The 18,879-nt window shown below is 44.2% G+C and overlaps 1 protein-coding gene across 1 annotated transcript in view; it reads right to left on the bottom strand.

Moving 5' to 3' along the window:
• Window positions 1–12,340, bottom strand: part of htra1b (HtrA serine peptidase 1b) — a 29,814-nt gene extending 17,474 nt beyond the window's left edge. Inside the window, exons 1-3 of the mRNA XM_085361091.1 lie at window positions 11,770–12,340; window positions 1,416–1,515; window positions 542–656 (exon numbers count right to left, since the gene is read on the bottom strand). Of these exons, the coding sequence (XP_085217217.1) occupies window positions 542–656; window positions 1,416–1,515; window positions 11,770–12,229 (675 nt within the window). The 5' untranslated portion in view covers window positions 12,230–12,340. The remainder of the gene's footprint in view (window positions 1–541; window positions 657–1,415; window positions 1,516–11,769) is intronic.
• Window positions 12,341–18,879: the final 6,539 nt, after the last annotated feature.

Consider the following 18,879-nt stretch of genomic DNA (forward strand, 5'->3'; position numbering starts at 1 on the left):
TAATGGCCAGAGACTATAAATCGTTTACAGCCAAAGAAATTGCCCATAAGAAGAATACAGCTTTACGACAGTTTCACACTGGCTTCACTTAGTACAGTAGAATCAAAAGCTACTTCCATCTTTTATTTACAGTCCATGCATCCACAGCATCCACCTTGTCTCATGATGATGATGTTTAAACCAGCACAGACGGATTTCAGGCCATTATCCACAAACCTACATATCCAACCGAAATGAAGCTACACAATTCTGCCTGCAGGTCTGCAAGCTTATTTGCAACCCACCCAACCCCAGCTTGTTCTTTCCATGCTGTTTTTGACTTTTTTAGTCTCATATGTTGTCACTGATGCTACTCTCTATTGGTCCTGACTATATGGCAGGTTGTGCAGCCACTGCATCTTACAAGATAAGGATTGTAGCTTAAGTGAGTCCAGTTAGTTTTCATCAAAAGCTATTTTGATGTGAACACATTGCTATACATTTTTAACATAATGGCTAGTGAAATAGGATGTTGTGAAGACGTTTCCAACAGTTTGCGTACCTTCACTCTGTGCTTGTTGGCCACCACATGGGCATTGGTAACGATGAGTCCGTCCTCTGATACAACGAACCCGGAGCCGCTGGCTACGGGAACCTCCCGCTTGGAAAACATCATCCTGAGAAGAGAGAGGGAGAGACGAAAGGCTTGGCTCTGACTTCTGATCTCAAACAACATCAAGTGGACATGATCAATTGATGGATCGATCACTAAAGAGCAGGCTTTGATGTAAGGGTGTAAAGAGGTATTTTAAACTGTATTTAAGAAAAACCAAGTCTAAAGTTCTGCTTGTAGCTTTAACATTTACTCTTCAGCATGGAAAGAAACAAACACGTGTCATTAGTTTTAAGATATTTGGCTGTAAAATAAAATGATCTTTGACTCAGTGAGAGGACCCAACAATGTCTCAATTTATTGTTTCTGGAACATAAACATCAGCGAACAATGTACTCCAATCCATTCAACTGTGCTTATTGGATGATCTGAGAAAGGTCCAAGGATCATTAAAATCATTAAGACAGCATCCACGAACCTCACATCACATTTCACTGTGACTAAAAGTGGCGAATCTACCAAAACCAAACAAATGCTGATCATTCTAGAAAAGAACTGGTAGTTAAAAACCTGAAGAACTCAACAGATTATGATTGTTTTGATTGATTTAACCAGAAAAAGAAAATTCTGCTCTCTGAGATTGTCCCGGTAACAACAGGCCGGGTTAACCCAGCGTTTTTTCGTTGGCCAAAGAAACTAACTCCTGGAAAAAATCCAGGCAAGCAACCACTGAGGCAATGCGTTGCTTAAACCGACAATTAAGAACTTTATAAAGGCTCCCATCCATATTTTAAAGGTTTACAGATGTCTGGATCACTCTTACTTGCGATACAGTTCAATATGAACGACAGCAGGCGCGATCTTCTCCACCACATCAGCGATGAAGTTGTACTTGTAGCGAAGACTGTCGGGGTTCTGCTGACCTGAAGGGAGTAAAACACCATGTCACTGTATCGTAACACACACACACACACACACACACACACACACACACACACACACACACACACACACACACACACACACACACACACAGTAATCCACTGTGAGCATTCTGAAAGGGACTGCAATCAGCAGCTGCAGGGGAGGAAAGATCTGGTGGATTTTGGCCGACCGCAGTCACAGAGGAGATAAGAGGCTGGATAAGAAAATTGAAATGTTGCAAACAATCATCATCTAGTATTAGTCAGACTTTCAGCTTCAGTGTGGTGACTGCATGAGGTTCAGGAGACCCAAACCATAGCCGCTGTGTTAAACCACATCCAGATGTGGAGTGCAGTGTATATGAAGCGCACGTATGCGAGCAGCTGCAGCCTGTCTGCTGCTCCCACTGATGCTTAGAAAACAAAGGAAATGACTCAGCGCCTCAGAAGATGCGGAGGTATCAGGGGGGGGAGGCGGGGCTATTCCTGCATAACTGTCACTGTCGCCTTACATAACCCCCTCCTGGTTCAACCCAGAGGTGCTGCAACATCTGGAAACTCAGATCTGCCGGGGCCAGTTAGCAGACAGCCTCTGCCATCTGTGTGTGTCGTAAACATGATTCCTCAGAGCGGTGTGACATAAAAGCAGTTGTTAAACAACAGTGCTTACAGTCCAGTCACCATTCAAACTTCACTTGTGTGACCATTAAACAAACTAGAGAGAGCTTTCTTTGTTTAAGTGAGGAGACATGGAGCTACTGCATAGACATATACAGGTGAACTCAGTAATGCCAAAGATGGTGACCAAAAATATTAGCCAGTGACATGGTTGCACTGACAGGTTCAGCTCTGTGGCATGCAGTCTCGTTATCGTACCGCTGTTAAAGAAGCTGTGAAGTGAAATCGTGGTCATGCACTAAAGAATTACAACTTATGAGAAAAAAAGATTTTTTTGGATGGATGGATGGAAGGTAGGACGGCGGGCGGAAGGGTTAATGGATGGATGGCTTAATGGGTGGATGGATGGATGGATGGATGGATGGATGGATTGATCGACAGATGGATGGGTGGATGGAGGGCTTAATGGGTGGATGGATGGATGGATGGATGGATGGATGGAGGGCTTAATGGGTGGATGGATGGATGGGTGGATGGAGGTCTTAATGGGTGGATGGATTAATGAGTGGATGGATGGATGGATGGATGGATGGATGGAGGGCTTAATGGGTGGATGGATGGATGGATGGATGGATGGATGGATGGATTGATTGATCGACAGATGGATGGGTGGATGGATGGATGGAGGGCTTAATGGGTGGATGGATGGCTTAATGGGTGGATGGATGGATGGATGGATGGATGGATGGAGGGCTTAATGGGTGGATGGATGGATTAATGAGTGGATGGATGGATGGATGGATGGATCGACAGATGGATGGGTGGATGGAGGTCTTAATGGGTGGATGGATTAATGAGTGGATGGATGGATGGAAGGATGGATGGATGGATGGATGAACAGACGGACGGGTGGATGGATGGATGGATTAATGAGTGGATGGATGTATGGATGGGTGGGTGGATGGATGGATCGACAGACGGACGGGTGGATGGATGGAGGGTTTAATGGGTGGGTGGATGGATGGATGGATGGATGGATGGATGGATGGATGGGTGGATGGATGGATGGATGGATGGGTGGTTTTTGTAAAGCTGTTTTGATCCACTTTGGTAAATCCATACGTGTAGTTTTTGACCACTGAAGTTAAAAAAAGGATCTTCTTGTTGTCTCCGGCTCTTTTTAAGTGCTCCAGGTTTCTCTCAGAAGAGATGTTTGATTTCAAGTGCTTTCTTTAACTTGTGGCACCATCTTTGTAATAGGCCACTTCCCCCCACCATGTGGTGGGCTGCGGGCTGTGTGATCAAGTTAAATGAGACTTTCACAATACTTTTTTCTTTTTTTAGGTGGTGATTCATCTTTATTGGTGTTTAGTTGTGGTTTGCTCCAATAAGTGATCAATTTCTCCACCATTAACCTCCTTGATGTTAATCGGGGCCTTTGAAGCGTCACATTACCACCATCTAGCAGCTGTGTGAACAGACCCGAGTTCCTTTTGAGCAAACCGTTGGAAAGATCTACACGAGACAGAGCAGAGCGACAGTGAAGGCATATCTCTGTTTGTCCTCAGGGTCACTGATCTCAGGATCATACTGTATCATATCTCAGCTGACTCCCTCCACATATTTCAGATGTCTGCAGATTTTATCTCCATGAATCATGAAGAATCCCGACCTCATTCTTCATAGCGATCACCTCGCTGCAGTTCATACCAGCTCTGCTGATAACGCTGCTTTCACTTGGAAAAAAGACAAGAAACAACTTGTCCTTTGACCTCAAAATAGATAGAAAATAGACTGTATTTGTAAATGAGCCTCTACACTGGTAGTCGGCCATAATGAAACAGTTTATTGTGCATTTAAATGGCATTACTTTAAAATGAGACTCTAAGTGTGGCTTTTATATTGTTAGTCTGCTGCTGCCTCCACTGCTCTGCCCTCATGTTTCTCCTCTCGAGTTTTTGTTGGGAGGTACTAAAACTTGTGGAGCCATTTTGATGAAATGCAAACACCAAGAGAAGGGCAATGAGGGACAGGTGAACTCAATCAGACACTAACGAAAGAAGGAAAGAGAACAAAGGAGGGAAGGAAACACTGACAGCCACATGAAGATGTAACTTTTTTCAGGCAAACAATTTTTACTGCAGCTGTGCAAAAAGCAATGAATGGACACATTAAAGATGTTGACTCATGGCAAAGAAAACAGAGTGGAAACAGATCACTTTCTTGTGTGAACCAGTCCCCAAAAAATCCACACAAATCCCAATTTTTTTAAGAAAAGAAGAAATGCTGTCAGCACAAACTATGGTGAAAGCCACCCCTAAGCTTTAGGCTTTAGCTGGATTGAGGATGTCGACAGCCCTCAGCCCGACTGCATCATCTATCAGAGGTTGGCTAATGCTAACATGGTGGGCACTTAAAAAACAAAGATCCCTTTTAAAAGGAACTTGGCTGATCAAAAAAACACTTAATCTCAACCAGAGGCAACAAGACTGTTTGATGGAATGTGGTCTTAAAACGTGATAAAGGTACAATGTGTGCTTAAAACAATGAAGGTGCGATGCTAGGTCCAGATTGCTGCAGATGTGCCATAAAAAGTGTTAAAGAAGAAGAAAGACTATTGTGAAGCTGTTTATGGATACACGCACTTGGACACAACTCAGGTCTGAGGCTGTCACATTCTCACATCAGTCCAGTCCAGGCTTGAGTCAGTCTGAGTCTGTGATGACTTTTCCTGAGCCTCTGCTGCAGCTGACCGTCAGTATGTGCTGATGTGGGTTTGGCTGGTCGGCTGGTCGGCTGCAGATTAGCGGTTTGCCAGCTGCTGCAGCTTTGAAGTGAACTGAATGGAGTCAGTCAGATGTGCAAAGAAACGCACTGCAGGTGTCGGTAACAGCACTGCACACCGTGAGGTCAACAGAGGTCATGTCCACAGTGGCGCAGTGAGCGACGCTGAAGCCGGCACACTGTAAACAACCAATGCTCACATGTCAGCGACCCCGATTGGTCCGACAAGGAGAGCTTTCACTTCAGTTTCTGCTCACAAATGATGACAGAGTTTAAATGGATATGGCTGTTGTTGTTCATTTAAGCCAACCCAGCCTCTGCAGTGATACCACTGCTCGCGGCAGTGTGCCGACAGCTGGGTCTCCAGCCACGACCAGCAGTGTGCACCATGAATTTATTCCCCGGGGTCAGATGATCAGAGTGGACTTCTGCTGTATAGTCCTGAGCTGTCCTTTGGAGAACACTCAGGGGAAATGTAGTGGGCGATCCATAGAAGTGCCACTGAAAACAATCCAGAAGTGCACATGAAGATGACCTTGAGTGTCTTTAAAGCAGATATGCATGGACCTGTTCTTAGGAACCAGCCTTAAACATGTGATGCCCACAACTAGGGCTGGGCGATATATCGAGTTTTTTAAAAATATCGATATATTTTCATACGAGATATAAGATGTGACAATATCGTTTATATCGATATAGTCTATGTTACGTTATAATTATACTTGTGGAGCCGCAGGTTTGCCTCTCTTTCGTCCACTTTTGTCTCTACGCAACGTTACTCCGCCTCGCCTCTCCTGCACTGAACACAACTCCCCCATAGCTTCACCTGCAGGCAATGACAAGATGAAAGCGGAAAATCTCCGTTAGCGAGTTACCGTGCGTGGGGCTGGATGGCGTCAACGTGTTAGCGAGCTAACCGCGCTAACGACATGCAGCCCAGAGGGGCTGCACGGCCTAAAATCCTTTCCTTTTCTCAAAAATCGACAGTGCGCCTTATGTATGAATTCTGGTTGTGCTTACTGACCGCGAACCGATTTTATGTGGTACACAGCGCTCAGCAATCTGTCAAAAAATGTTTTAATATGACTTTGCTAAGCTACGGAGCTGCACCGCTTGATGGATTGTCGGAGAATTACGGCTACAGAGGAGGAGCCTCGCGGAGTGATACGTACTGTGTGTGTATAAGGACCACAAACGGCACCTGTTCAGAGACGTGGTGCAGCTGTGAAATCTGTCTCTTTGTTATTATGCTCAGCGTCTGTTAGTTTACATTTTGACTGCACAATTGTGAGCTTTTTGTTATGCACAAAAACAACATTGTTTTCTTTTATTTATGGACCATGATTATTTAATATATGCTGATAATTTATTTTTGAGTAATATCTACGCTGTATGTAAATAAAAGTGCCCGTGTGACATCTGGGACACAGTGTGACTAAGAACTCTCTTTTTGTTCTTAACTTATGGCTTAAAAAAAAAAAAATCGAGATATATATCTTATATCGCCATCCAGCTAAAAAATATCGAGATATGAATTTTGGGTCATATCGCCCAGCCCTACCCACAACCATCTATGTTTAGCAGCTACTAACAATTATTTTAGTCATTTCTTATCTATTGTGGTTTTTCTTAACTCATTCTATCTTTTGGTCAAAGCGAGTTGTCTTTAAATGTGTTTTGTAAGTAAATTTGAGTCGAGCTGAGGAAAAACCAGAGCAGCTGGAAAGATCCCAGCAGGTGCAGAGAGAACAAAGATGGTCTATGAGGAGACAGTGTTTGCCGCTGACCCACTGCGCTGCTGATATTGAAGACAAGTGCAGAATGAAACTTGCCAGAACTTAAAAATTATTTGGCTGAGCAAAGATATCTACTGACACTGCTCCTTAAAAGTGCAGATATGTGATGTTTTTCCCCTCAGAAAGGTACAGATGATTACCTTGAGGTACAGTAATGAGCTTTAGAGGTTCATTTTTGCATACTGTACTTGTAGAGATAGAAATGTTCTTCTTCTGCACCTCTAATTCTGAGTGTGACAAAGTCAGGACATATTTAAAGAGAGACTGTTTGCTATTCTCACATAGTTTGTAAAGCATGATGTCCATGTAACTTAATTAAAAACTGTAATTAATGCTTATTTATTGGCTATTGATTTTATATAAGAGCAAGATTTGTCTCTGACACTATGAAAATGAAACATATGGATGCTTTTAATAGCTGTACCAAACTATTTTTAACCTGTTCCAGTAACACGCTTTTAGTATTTTTGTGGGTTTATTTTTTACGGAGCTACATGTGCTGTTCTCAAACATCAAACAGTAGCCTGGTTTTCAGGCAGTGAGCCCTCCAGCTCCTGAAAGAAGGAGCTGAATCACCAAGCGACTGTGTTTTGTTGACTCTGTATCCAAGCCTGTCAATCTTGCAAACAGCCCGCAAGTCTGCACATGGAAGCAGTCAAAGACAAAAAAGGGAGAAATACATTTTGATCCCCTCAAATCTGGGTTAAATATCTGTGTGACCTAGATCTGTGTCTGTTTAGGAAGTTATACAATTGGCCAATCAGCTCCAAGAGATGAATCACCACAGACTCATTGTGGCATCGTCCAGATTTTTTCCCTAAACTCAAGTTCAAATCAAATCAAATGCAAAGAGGCGTTTTAGAGGTTTGGACATCCCTCTCAGTGAAATAGGTCAGAGAAGTGATTGGGAAGGGAAGAGGTGAAGGGAACGGGAGAAAGACATTAGATGGATAAAAGGAAAAAAGGAAAAGAAGACGCAGGAGGAGGAGGAGGCTGACACTGACCTTGCTTGAGAAAGTCCACCCCACACAATCTGAATCAAACTGCATCAGCAAACTGCTGTATTTACAGCTGTAGCTTTGAAGGTTGTGTGGCTTCACTTCTTAAAATCCTTTCATGACTCTTTGAGTCTCACAGGACAACCTATTTGTTTTCATAGCACAGGGCAGTCACTCAGGACTTCCTGGCCTAATTTCAAGAAATTATGGCCTCGTTAAGATAACATTAGCCTGCGAGAGAAGGAGGGAGGCAGGTTTATGGGTGGAAACTAGGGGTGCAACGATACACAAAATTCACGGTTCGGTTCGGTTCGATACTTTGGTGTCACGGTTCGATATTTTTTCGATACAAAAAAATGTTCATGCCTTTTTAATTTGTCATTTATTAAAATTATAAATATATATTTTAACTCAAAAGTACAGTTTTTAAATTTAACCCTAACCCTTGTGCGTGTTTTTTATTTTGACAGCGAATGCGCACCTGCGGACCACTTATGTGCAGCCCTGGTTATTTAGCTCGTCATATTGCAGCCACAGAAATTCTTTTGTCCATGAAACCATGAAGCTGCACTTTCTTTTTGCCTTATAGTCTGATTTGTCATAACTTCTCCGTTTTGTGGTGAGCTTTTCTTTGGCTGTCACTTCTTCACCCCGACCTGTCTTATTTGGCTCAGCAGAACTAAAATATACATCCTGCTGCTTTTACACGCTCACTCACATAAGCTCAGCGATTCTCTGCGCGATCAACCTCTCACATGTTTAAGCTTGCTGCGGGAGATTTCACTTGTCATGTTTGCATAGTGAGCTAACAATTAATAAGACGATGTCAGAGGAATTGGTGCACAAATTATCATCACTCACAGATCAGTGCTGTCGCTCTCTATACACAGTTCGCACGATTGCAAAGTGAAAGCAAAAAAACAAGCGCAAATTCAAACGCGATTTCAATATGTCACATATTGACAGTGGCTCACCGATGCCAATGACATAATTACCCAGCTACATTTCTGAAAGAATGCAAAAGCATTGACATATATTTTTCCTTCCTACAATAGCCCGACGGGCAGGGTAGCCCGTCTGAAAAAAATCGCTAGCCCCGGGACGTAGGGCTAGCGATTTTGCGAGCCCTGTATCTGATTGAGGAATCACTCATCTTTGGAAAAGAGAGTTTATTACAGAGAAATGTCTCTTTCCAAAATAAAAGCTATACTATCCGCTTTCTTTGGGCTATATTCTCAGCAGCATAAGGAGAATCATGTGCTAGCAGCTGTCTAAATGACTCGGCTAAAGTTAGTAGCATGCTTGTTGTTTTTGTCTTTGCACTAGGATGATGTCGGCGTAAATGTGCAGTCATATTCGTTGTGTTCCCACTAGTGATTTCAGGTTAATCTCGTTGAAATGACCTTAACGCCACAACACGGCAAATCTCCGTTAACGAGCTACCGCCGATCGCCCCGTAAATGGCCTGTATTTGTATAGCGCTTCACTAGTCCCCAAGGACCCCAAAGCGCTTTACACATCCAGTCATTTACCCATTCACACACTGGTGATGGCAAGCTACATTGTAGCCACAGCCACCCTGGGGCGCACTGACAGAGGCGAGGCTGCCGGACACTGGCGCCACCGGGCCCTCTGACCACCACCAGTAGGCAACGGGTGAAGTGTCTTGCCCAAGGACCCAACGACTGAGACTGTCCGAGCCGGGGCTCGAACCGGCAACCTTCTGATTACAAGGCGAACTCCCAACTCTTGAGCCACGATCGCCCCACGATCGCTGTCTAGCCCCGTGCATGGGGCTAGACAGCCAACACGTTAACGAGCTAACTGCGCTAACACACTAGCTCCCACCCATGTAATTAAGCATTGCATGGCACATCCAACATACTGTTTTACTTTAGTCCATGACTCGCTTACCTTCAGGGTCATACGTCACATGAAAACTAAAATAATTCCAAACGCCAGATCTGAGAGTGGGGGGGGTCCATGTTGCAAGGAGAGCTTAACTTCTGTCTCGCTAGCTTGCCCTGCTCTCTTCCTTCAGACTATGCTGTCTGTGTTGAGCGCTCAGTGGATCTGCGCTCGACAGTGCAGCCTAGGCGGAGTAGTCGAACACAGATTCACTGAGCGCTCAACACAGACAGCATCGTCAGAAGGAAAGTTGATAAAATAAATTACAAATGTTGTATTGTTCGATACAACCGAACCGAAAGCACTGTATCGAACGGTTCAATATCGATATGAATATCGTTGCACCCCTAGTGGAAACATGTTCCATGTCAGCGTTTTGGGCCAATCAGCAGATGTAAAGAGAAAGAGAGAAGGGTGCAGATGTAATGAGAGAGCAGTTTGCTATGACAGATGTCAGATAAATGCTTTAACTTACTATAATGCAGTTAAACTGTCTGTTGTTGTTACATGCAGCTACAAAAACTCAGAGCCTCATTCGTCACTAAGAGGTTTTCATTGGTGTCAAAGCACCACAGCCTGTAAGTAAAAGATGGCCAGCTTCACATCACCCATTGGTTTTGGACCTGACTTTGAAGGCGCACTTTTAAATGTTTTGGCTTCCTGCAAGAAAGAATTGGCTGAATATGAACAAGAGGGCAGAAGTTATCAGCTACCAGTTAGATTAGCTTGTTTTCATAAACTGTACAGGTGCAACAGGGTGACACAAACTCGGATGGGCTGTAGCACACAGCAAGACTCAAACACGGTGGAGCGGTCCAGCTCAGTGACTCCAATCAGGATAGGTCAGGCCTAGCAGATAGGAAGAGGCTACGATATGGCAGCGCGCCTTTCTCTTCACTACAAACAAGTTTGCCTTGTGACTTCTGCTTCTCAGGCGTAGGGGCTAAGCTTAAGGACTAAGGATACTGAGAGTTAAATGAAAGCATTTTATCTCTTACTCAAATGTTCAAAAAGAATCTCAAGCAGCCAGAACAATGTGGGTGACATTGTAGTGGCCACATCCATCTTTCCATCTTTTATATACTGACTGTGATTTTATCTATAGACGTCTAACAAAAGTGCTTTTTTTCCCATAAACCTCCAAAACACTTCCTGTTGTACCACCGCAGACATTTAGGTTTAGTTAACACGATTGTCTTCTGGGAGAAATCACTAATTACCTTGTTATCTCTAAGCTGTATAAACAGCGAAATGTAGTGAAGCATGTGTATGTGTGTATGTGTGTGTGTGTGTGTGTGTTTGTGGGGGGGGGGGGTCACGCTGGAAATATGCTGAAAGGTGACGTCAAATTATTTATCGGGAGATCATTAATGGTACAGTTTGTGTGACTGCAGCTTTTAAACGTGACAGTCTTCTGCTGCTTTACTTCTACTTTCTATGTGAAAAACTACAACGAGGTATCTGGAGACCAAACCTGATGTTTACTAGACCACAGGCCACCAGATTAATCAGACACTATATGTTGGAGGTTATGGTTGTGTGCTGCTATATGCTGGGAGAAGACGCAGATTCAGGGTTAACTCCAGTCTGTCTGAGATCTAAGGATGCATTCTTCACGCGATTTGGGTTCATTCTGGATGCTCGTCTGATGATTTTCTGCTGGGCGAGAGTTCAGTCTCAGACTCCTGCTGAGGTCATACAAGTTCAGAGCCAACACACACACACACACACACACACACACACACACACACACACACACACACACACACACACACACACGTCGGGTATTCGTTTCTTGTGGGGACATTTCATTGACATATTGCTTTCCCTAGCCCCTTACCCTAACCATTAATAATGACTGCTTAACCCTCACCATGACCCAATTGTAACCCTGACACTAAAACCACATTTTGAGTCTCAAAACCGTCTTGAAACTTGTGGGGACCAGGATTTTGGTCCTCACAAGTACAGTAAACTTCCAATTTTTGGTCCCCACAAAGAAATGAATGCACGCACGCACACACACACACATTGCTGCCGTATTTCAGGCTTTGTGTGTGCGCACTTAAACTTCCACAGTCCTGCTTCACCTTTTCTTTCTTCTTAAGCTATAATCTCTCTCGTGCACGCGCGCACGCACTCACACGTACCTTTCCCGCAGGTTCCCCTCTGGATGAAGATCACCGGCGGCTGCTGCAGCTTCATGGCCCGGTTGCTGACGCGCTTCAGCTCGCAGATGTTCCGGTACGAGACGCCGTCGCTGCCGCACACGGGTTCGGAGCTTTTGCACACGCACACGCCGGCGCTTCCTCTCCGCCGGACAGTGGCCGACACCTCCACGCCGTCACTCACCACGCACTCCATCCCCTCGGCGCAATCGCGGTCTCCGGTGCCGCCGCACTGCTCGCCCTCGCCGGACGCGCACACCGGGCAGCAGTCGCAGCGGTCCAGCACGTCGCCGGCCAGGCAGTCCGCGTGGATGGGAGCGCACTGAGACTTGTCGCACTTCTCCGGGCAGCCGATGGCGAGGCGTTTGGCTCTCAGCGCCTCGGCCACCAGGCTAGAGGAGGCGAACAGGGCCATTACGCACAGGACAAACCGGAGACTCATGATGGGACAGTCCGACAGAAACTCAGACCTGCAGTTAACTTTTACACGGAGTTCTGCTGTAAGAGTCTTAAAGTGTGCTCTGGGGCAGCGTGGAGCTCAGGGAACCTTCACCGGAGGACTGGCTTACGCAGTGTGGCGCTTCGCTCCCCGCGCCGGTTTATAAAAGCTGCAGGATAAACACAGGAGGCTATTGGTGGGCCTGAGTGACGTCTGTTAGGGAGGAGGAGGTGGAGGTGTATGTGACTGAAGCTGTGCACACACATATTTAGAAAAATGACATTGAATTGTGTTTCAAATGCTGCACATTTAACTCCACGGATCTGATTTCAGAGCTGTGCAGCTATGATGTGACCAGCCTATGAAACATGCTGCCACTGATTTAAGGGTTCATAAAAGGTTTATGAAGTATTTTAAACAATATAAAAACAGATTGCATCACATACTCGGCCTGCACACTGCCGACTTTTGGTGCTTTAAATAAATTTTGCTGTCAAATCTTCTTCTCTCTTTACATTCAAATCATTGGCTCGAAGGCTGCCCCTGCCTGAGCCTGGGTCCTGCTGGAAGTCTTTTCCCTTTAGAAGGGAGTTCTTCCTCTCCACCATCGCCAAGAGCTGTTGGAAGGGGATCATGCAAATGTTGGGCTCTTCTGTCTGATAATCAAGTGTTTTACACAATATTACACAACTGTTGTGAACTGGAGTTTATAAATAAAGTGAGGTGAACGGTTCGATTTTTTTTTAGTTCAACTTAGAAGTACTTAACGAATCTAAAAGTTTATTCAAAAATCTCCAGAAAATAATTTCATTTATTTATTTATTTGTTTGTTTGTTTTTAAAAGAAAAATACATGTATGAAGTAGTACTAATATAAGTGTGGATGACAACTGTTTTTATGGGCAAAAGAATACAGATAGTTGTTATAAACTCCAGCGCTAAAACAAAGTGTACGGATGCTTTATAATTCCTCTTCTCATTCCTCTGTGTGCGTTTTTGTTTTGTAGTTTTATACTGCATTAGGCGCTGCTGCTGGGAGCCCTTTATCATTGACCTGCAGTCAGTTAATGCAACAGTGATTGATTTTTCCAGCAAAACAGAGAGAGATCAGCACTGTGATTGAAATGTTTGCCTGCTCGAATTGTCCAAATGAACCAGCAGCATTTGTTTTGCAGACATGTGCAAGAAAACTGTTGTTTTGCTGCTCTTTTTAAGAACAGATCCATTATGAGAGAGAGAATCAAGAAAACCATGAACTGAAATCTGTGGATTTGCAGAGATTGTGGCAGAAGTGATCCTTGCAAGGGAACAAATAAGCTTTCTTAAAACTCAGAGCAAATTCAGCACTTTTTTGTAAGCAGGGTTTCAGATTTTGCTGCTGAGTCTATAAATACCTCTTTGTGTCCTGTGACCGCTGAAATTTAAGTGAATGTAAAATTAGCTGCCCAGTTAAGCTCCTGGCAGGATTTCAAGGTATCTGCTAAGTGGCAAGACTTTGGTGTGGAAGGACTTTGGTTAAACGCAGAGGCTGTTTGTATGTTGTTTGGTTCTTTTAAACATTTCCTGTAATCTCTCTTCAACCAGCTATAAATCTTATAAATTACACTGTGCAACCAGCAGAAATGAACAGATACAGTTACAGATGTTTGCTCTCTGAGTTCTCGTATCACATAAGCTCCATCAAAAAACACATTTCTCAGCTCTCTACGAGATTTGTCAGGAACTTTGCTTCCTTCTCAGAAACTGCAGCAGTAACATCTGTGCAGAGGACAGCTGCTACGTCACAGCTGGGTTGAAGCTTCGTTACGGAAACAATCAATTGTCCCGAATCTCTGAACGCTCAATGAAAAGCATTTCTCTGACATCATACGTGACATAATCTGATTAATGCATGCCAGTGTTTGATACTCTGCGAGACAAACAGATCTTTGGGTTCTCTGCAGGCGACAGCGCTGGAGGTGCTGAAACGCAGGCTGTGTTTCAGTTCATGTTTATGAAACACATTTATGATAATGAAACCCCAGTTTCATCAGACTCGACTCACTGCTGAGTCAGACCTCTCCAGCAGCTGCAGACTTATCGATGCAGGAGGAAGCCAAGGAAACCCACTCAGAGTCCGATCAGCGATGGGTGTGTGTGTATGTGTGTGTGCACTGAGTGTGTGTGTTGGAATGAAGGTGGTGACACATAAATCTGAGAGAGAGGGTGAAAGTGAGAGCTGTGACTTTTGCCCACAATTGTGATAAAGTGAGTGATTTTAATGTTTCCACACCAGGCTTCACACAGTGTGTGTATGTGTGTGTACTCTGCAGTGAGTTATGTACTTATTTGACCACAAGAGTGAATATGTGTGTGTGTGTGTGTGTGTGTGTGTGTGTGTGTGTGTGTGTGTGTGTGTGTGTGTGTGTGTGTGTCTGTGTCGTAACTAAACATGCAGCTGAAACTTGCTGAGGTCCAGGTTTTAATGCGTTAAATAGTTTCTGCATTTTAGTGACCAAACAGTTCAGACACACACGGCACGATCGAGACTCATATTTCAGTTTTTAACTAATTTTCTGTTTCCAGACTATAAACTGTCCCCATGAAATATTCAAAATGTGTGAGAAACACAGTTTGAAAGGACAAGCTGGCATGAAGCATCTCGGGACGGTGTTGTTCTCCACATATAAGCTATACAGTTCTCTGGAGAGATGAAGTTTGATGATGGTGGAGAGCATCGTCAGGTGTTCAGCTGGGTTTATAATCAAAGCTCATGATTGGTTTGATTTTATCTGGGTAAACAGGATAAAAAGCAGCTTTCTCTCCTCTCAGCATGATGGGAAATCCACCCGTGTAAAGTGATGTTCGCTTGGCTGAAGTTTGGGTTGTTTCCAGTGTCTTCTTCCTGCCGTGTGCTGGCGTTTGTCTCCACCCACCAGAGTCCATCAACAAAGTTCATCCTCCATCTTTCCTGTGCTAAAGTAGAGAAAAACTAGCAAACACTACCTACATCTTTTTTTGTTATGCTTTTCCATATTTTTTGTCACCTTTTTTTTTAAATTAAACATGATCAAAGTTTTTTTTAATATGAGAAGGACGATTTGTTTTATATAGACGAGCACAGATCAATATAATCTGGCTCCCTTTTCACAAATTCACATCAAATGAACCTGTAATCGTGACTCTAAGGACGTCACAATGGATGAGTTCTTAAAAACTCAAAGGGTTTGAATGCAAGGTCTGTGTGGTGATGTTGTAATGAGCGGTTCCGCCTCTGGAGGCCAGTAGAGAGGCTTTTAGGCTTTCGGCGTGACTTCGTAAACACCCTGTCAAATGATTCAAGACGTCAGCCCTCAGGGCAGTTCAGCAGCTCCTGCTGCAGCCCCTCACCTCCAGAAAAACATGATGCAGAGGGGATTTTCATCCATCTTTCTGTCTCTGTGTTTGTGTGTTCCTGTTGCCACCCTCATCGCCATAGAGACGCACTTGAGAGGGTCTGCATGGATGAAGTCAGGGCTCAGCGACTTAACAAGACGAAGATGTGGGTGTACGTGTTTTTAAGTATTTCAAGACCTCGAGAGGCTTTAATGTTCTTTAAAGGGAGTTTAAGGGTGTTTGAGGGGGAATCTGGACCACTGGGAGACTGCAGTGGTCACTGAAGGAGATGGAGACGTTAAAGTTGTTACAGTGATGCTGTGGTGGGGGGCTGGTCATTGCTTAAGGAGCTTAGGGTTCATGTGGGTTTTGAAGGTGAAACTTAAGTTTCACGTGTTCTTGAATGAGTTTCATGGATTCTTGGAGGGCTTGGTGCCTGAAGGGCCTGCATGATTTTCTGCTACAGTTTCCAGGCTCAGTGATAGACTTTGAACGCTCCCATTTGCTCAGGTGTGAATATAAACCTGCTATTTCTATCAATCAAAGAACTTCTGACACATTTTGTCAGGCCTCAATGTGCCTGGTCTTACCCAGTGCTCACTGAGTGATTGAAAGCCATCATCTAAGTGATTCAGATGGTCCTTAGAGCACTCACTGGACTTTAACGCAGGTCCACTCCTAACTGAAGGAGGAGGATCATTTAATGGGTTTCTGTGATCACTGAAGGGCTCCCATGGGACAGTTAAGGGCTGCTACTGGTGACTGGAGAGGTTTAAGAAGCGTTGACCAGCTCATATAGATGGGGGGGTTGTGATCCTATAAGGGATTTGGTTGGCTTTGATCCCCAAAACACAATTCACTCAGTGGTCACTCAAGAGTTACCAGACAACTACGAGGAGGTGTTACTGACCAGTAGAGTTACGTCTTCAGTTGTGGATGTGGAATTATTGTGAGTGAAAAACTTGTCATCTTGATGGACTTTTCAAAGAGTTCATGGATCCTCAGCAGCATGAGGAATAATTTACCACCTGTCTGTCCTGCCAAGAGTTTACGTGTTTTTAAATCTTGGATGCACAGAGTAAGCGAACATAATGTGATTCTTCTGCTCGCACACCAACTGCTGGATCTGTAATTTGCTGTCACACGATCCTGTGCTGTAGCTGTAAAGAACATTTAGAAGTTTGGCTGAATTCATCAGAACCTTTCCACTGTTTAATGAAATTATGTCCACTTTGGAGCAATAAACTCCTCTTCCTCTCTGTTCAGGATCAAACATGGCAAATATCCCATGCTTTTAAATAGCTTTTTTGCAGTATTTAATTTCTCTGCAGCTTTTAAGTGAATATGAAACAGAACAAGATGTTTTCAAACGTTTTCAAACCATATTCCAGCTTTCCCGACCAATGTCTGTGGTTGGGGTTGGAAGTTCATGACTGACTTTAGAGGCACGATTTTGAAGCGTGACTCATGTGTACAATGAGTCAGAATTAACATTAAACAGATAAAATATAACAAAAGTACAAGAAGCTCCAGTCCCGGTGGAATTGTCCTCGGCCTTCCTGCCTCTTCCCGGCTCCAGCTTCACTTGGACAGCTCATCATTTGTGTTTATGATGTGAAGACCGTTGGAGGGAATTCAAACATTTTTGCTTTTCCCAGAAACACAGAGCGTGCACGTGAGCGTGTGAAAAGCAGTCTAATTCCACTCAAGTTGAGTCAGTCAGCAATAACGATTTGAATTATGCATGTGCATGTTCGAGTTTCAGAGAGAGAGCGAGAGAGTGTGAAAAAGACAAGAGAGAGAACAACAAAGTCCGAGCTGGCGCAGGTTAACGTGCAGCTGTCGCGCCTGCACAGAGTGTGCTGTGTATATGTGTGGCTGTGTTTGTATATGTGTGTTTGTCCGTAAGATGATGCAGACCTCCTCCTCTTCCTCCCATCTGCCCAAACAGTCCGATTGAAGTCTTCACATTGGAGCCGCTCTGCAGCATTTTGCTTCCCGGCTGCATCGTCTTTGAGGTTTACTCACTTACTCACACTGACTGCAGGTGATTGGCCACAAAAAGACATCACAACTCTGAAATCAAGAAAACCAGAGAAGAAGCTGCAGTTTCCTCACCGTGCTGGTCAAATCAGGACAAGAGTTTGACAAAACAGCCAGAAATGATGCTCATCGGGATTTCAGTTTGAATAAATCGGCATGGATCGGTTATTAAATGTCCTCTGGTCATTTTGTATATATGTGCTGACGGCAGCCACCATCACAACCACTGGATTTGGAATTCTGGAGCCGCCTGGTCATTCCATGGAGTCGGAACAAAACAACAGTGTGGTCATTATTTGGAGAGCTTATGACTGTGCGGTCATTTCAGAGGCTGTAGTTACTGCACTGTTCTCGCCATCTGCATCACCTTACCTCCACACCCACCTGCACGCCAGCTGCTCACTCCCTCATCACCGCCTCTGTTTACACACTAAATCATCTCTGAGGTGGAGATACATGGATTCACGGGTCTTAAAGTGAAGTGGGACTTTCCTCTTCTTGGTGGTGTCACAGTTTTTTCTTAAATCATCAGCTGGCAGCACCGGTTGGTTTCTGTCTCGCTCTCTCTTTCAGTAAAGGAACACGAGGTCCTTTCCCCTAAATTATATTAGCAGGGGACCACTGAAATATAAATCCAGGGCCAGCCCATCCTTCACTCCCATTTGTTTTGTTAAGTTTGTCTTCATTAAACAGATGAGAGGTGGCTGCAGTCCAGCTCTAACAAAACATCAGCATAGACTGAATCTAATCCAGCGTGGGGAGGACGGCAGGTTGTGCAACAAGGAGAAACAAGTTTCCTCGTGTGTCAGATTAAGACTGTGAGACGAGCTCTGATCAGGTCAGCCTGACCAGAAGACTGAGCTTAAGGTGAGATTAGAAGAACATGGGAGGACCGACAGGCGGACAGACAAACGTCCTTTGTTGCCTTAAAAGAAAAATAATTTATCTCTTTAATTTCTCTTTAAGCTGGGAGTGTCAAACATAAGGTCCGGGGGCCAGAATTGGGCTGGCAAAGACTCCAATCGGGTCCCTTTTTTTTAATCTTATCATAAAATATCTCAGCAGTTAAACATCTTTACACTGACAGAGAGAAGAGCTCCACTCATGTGGCCCACTCACGATCAAAGTGGCATGTACAGCATGTGGTGTTCTTTAACATAGATGAAGTCTGAAAAAAAAGCAAGTACTAAAACCAGAGGTGGAGCATTTATGCACCAAGAACTGCTGTGGTTTTACTGGGAAAGCACTCCAGGCAGT

The sequence above is a fragment of the Diplotaxodon limnothrissa genome, linkage group LG8, assembly GCF_057381915.1.
Source record: "Diplotaxodon limnothrissa isolate DT_005_m linkage group LG8, D_limnothrissa_male_GT1.1, whole genome shotgun sequence".
Lineage (NCBI taxonomy): Eukaryota > Metazoa > Chordata > Actinopteri > Cichliformes > Cichlidae > Diplotaxodon > Diplotaxodon limnothrissa.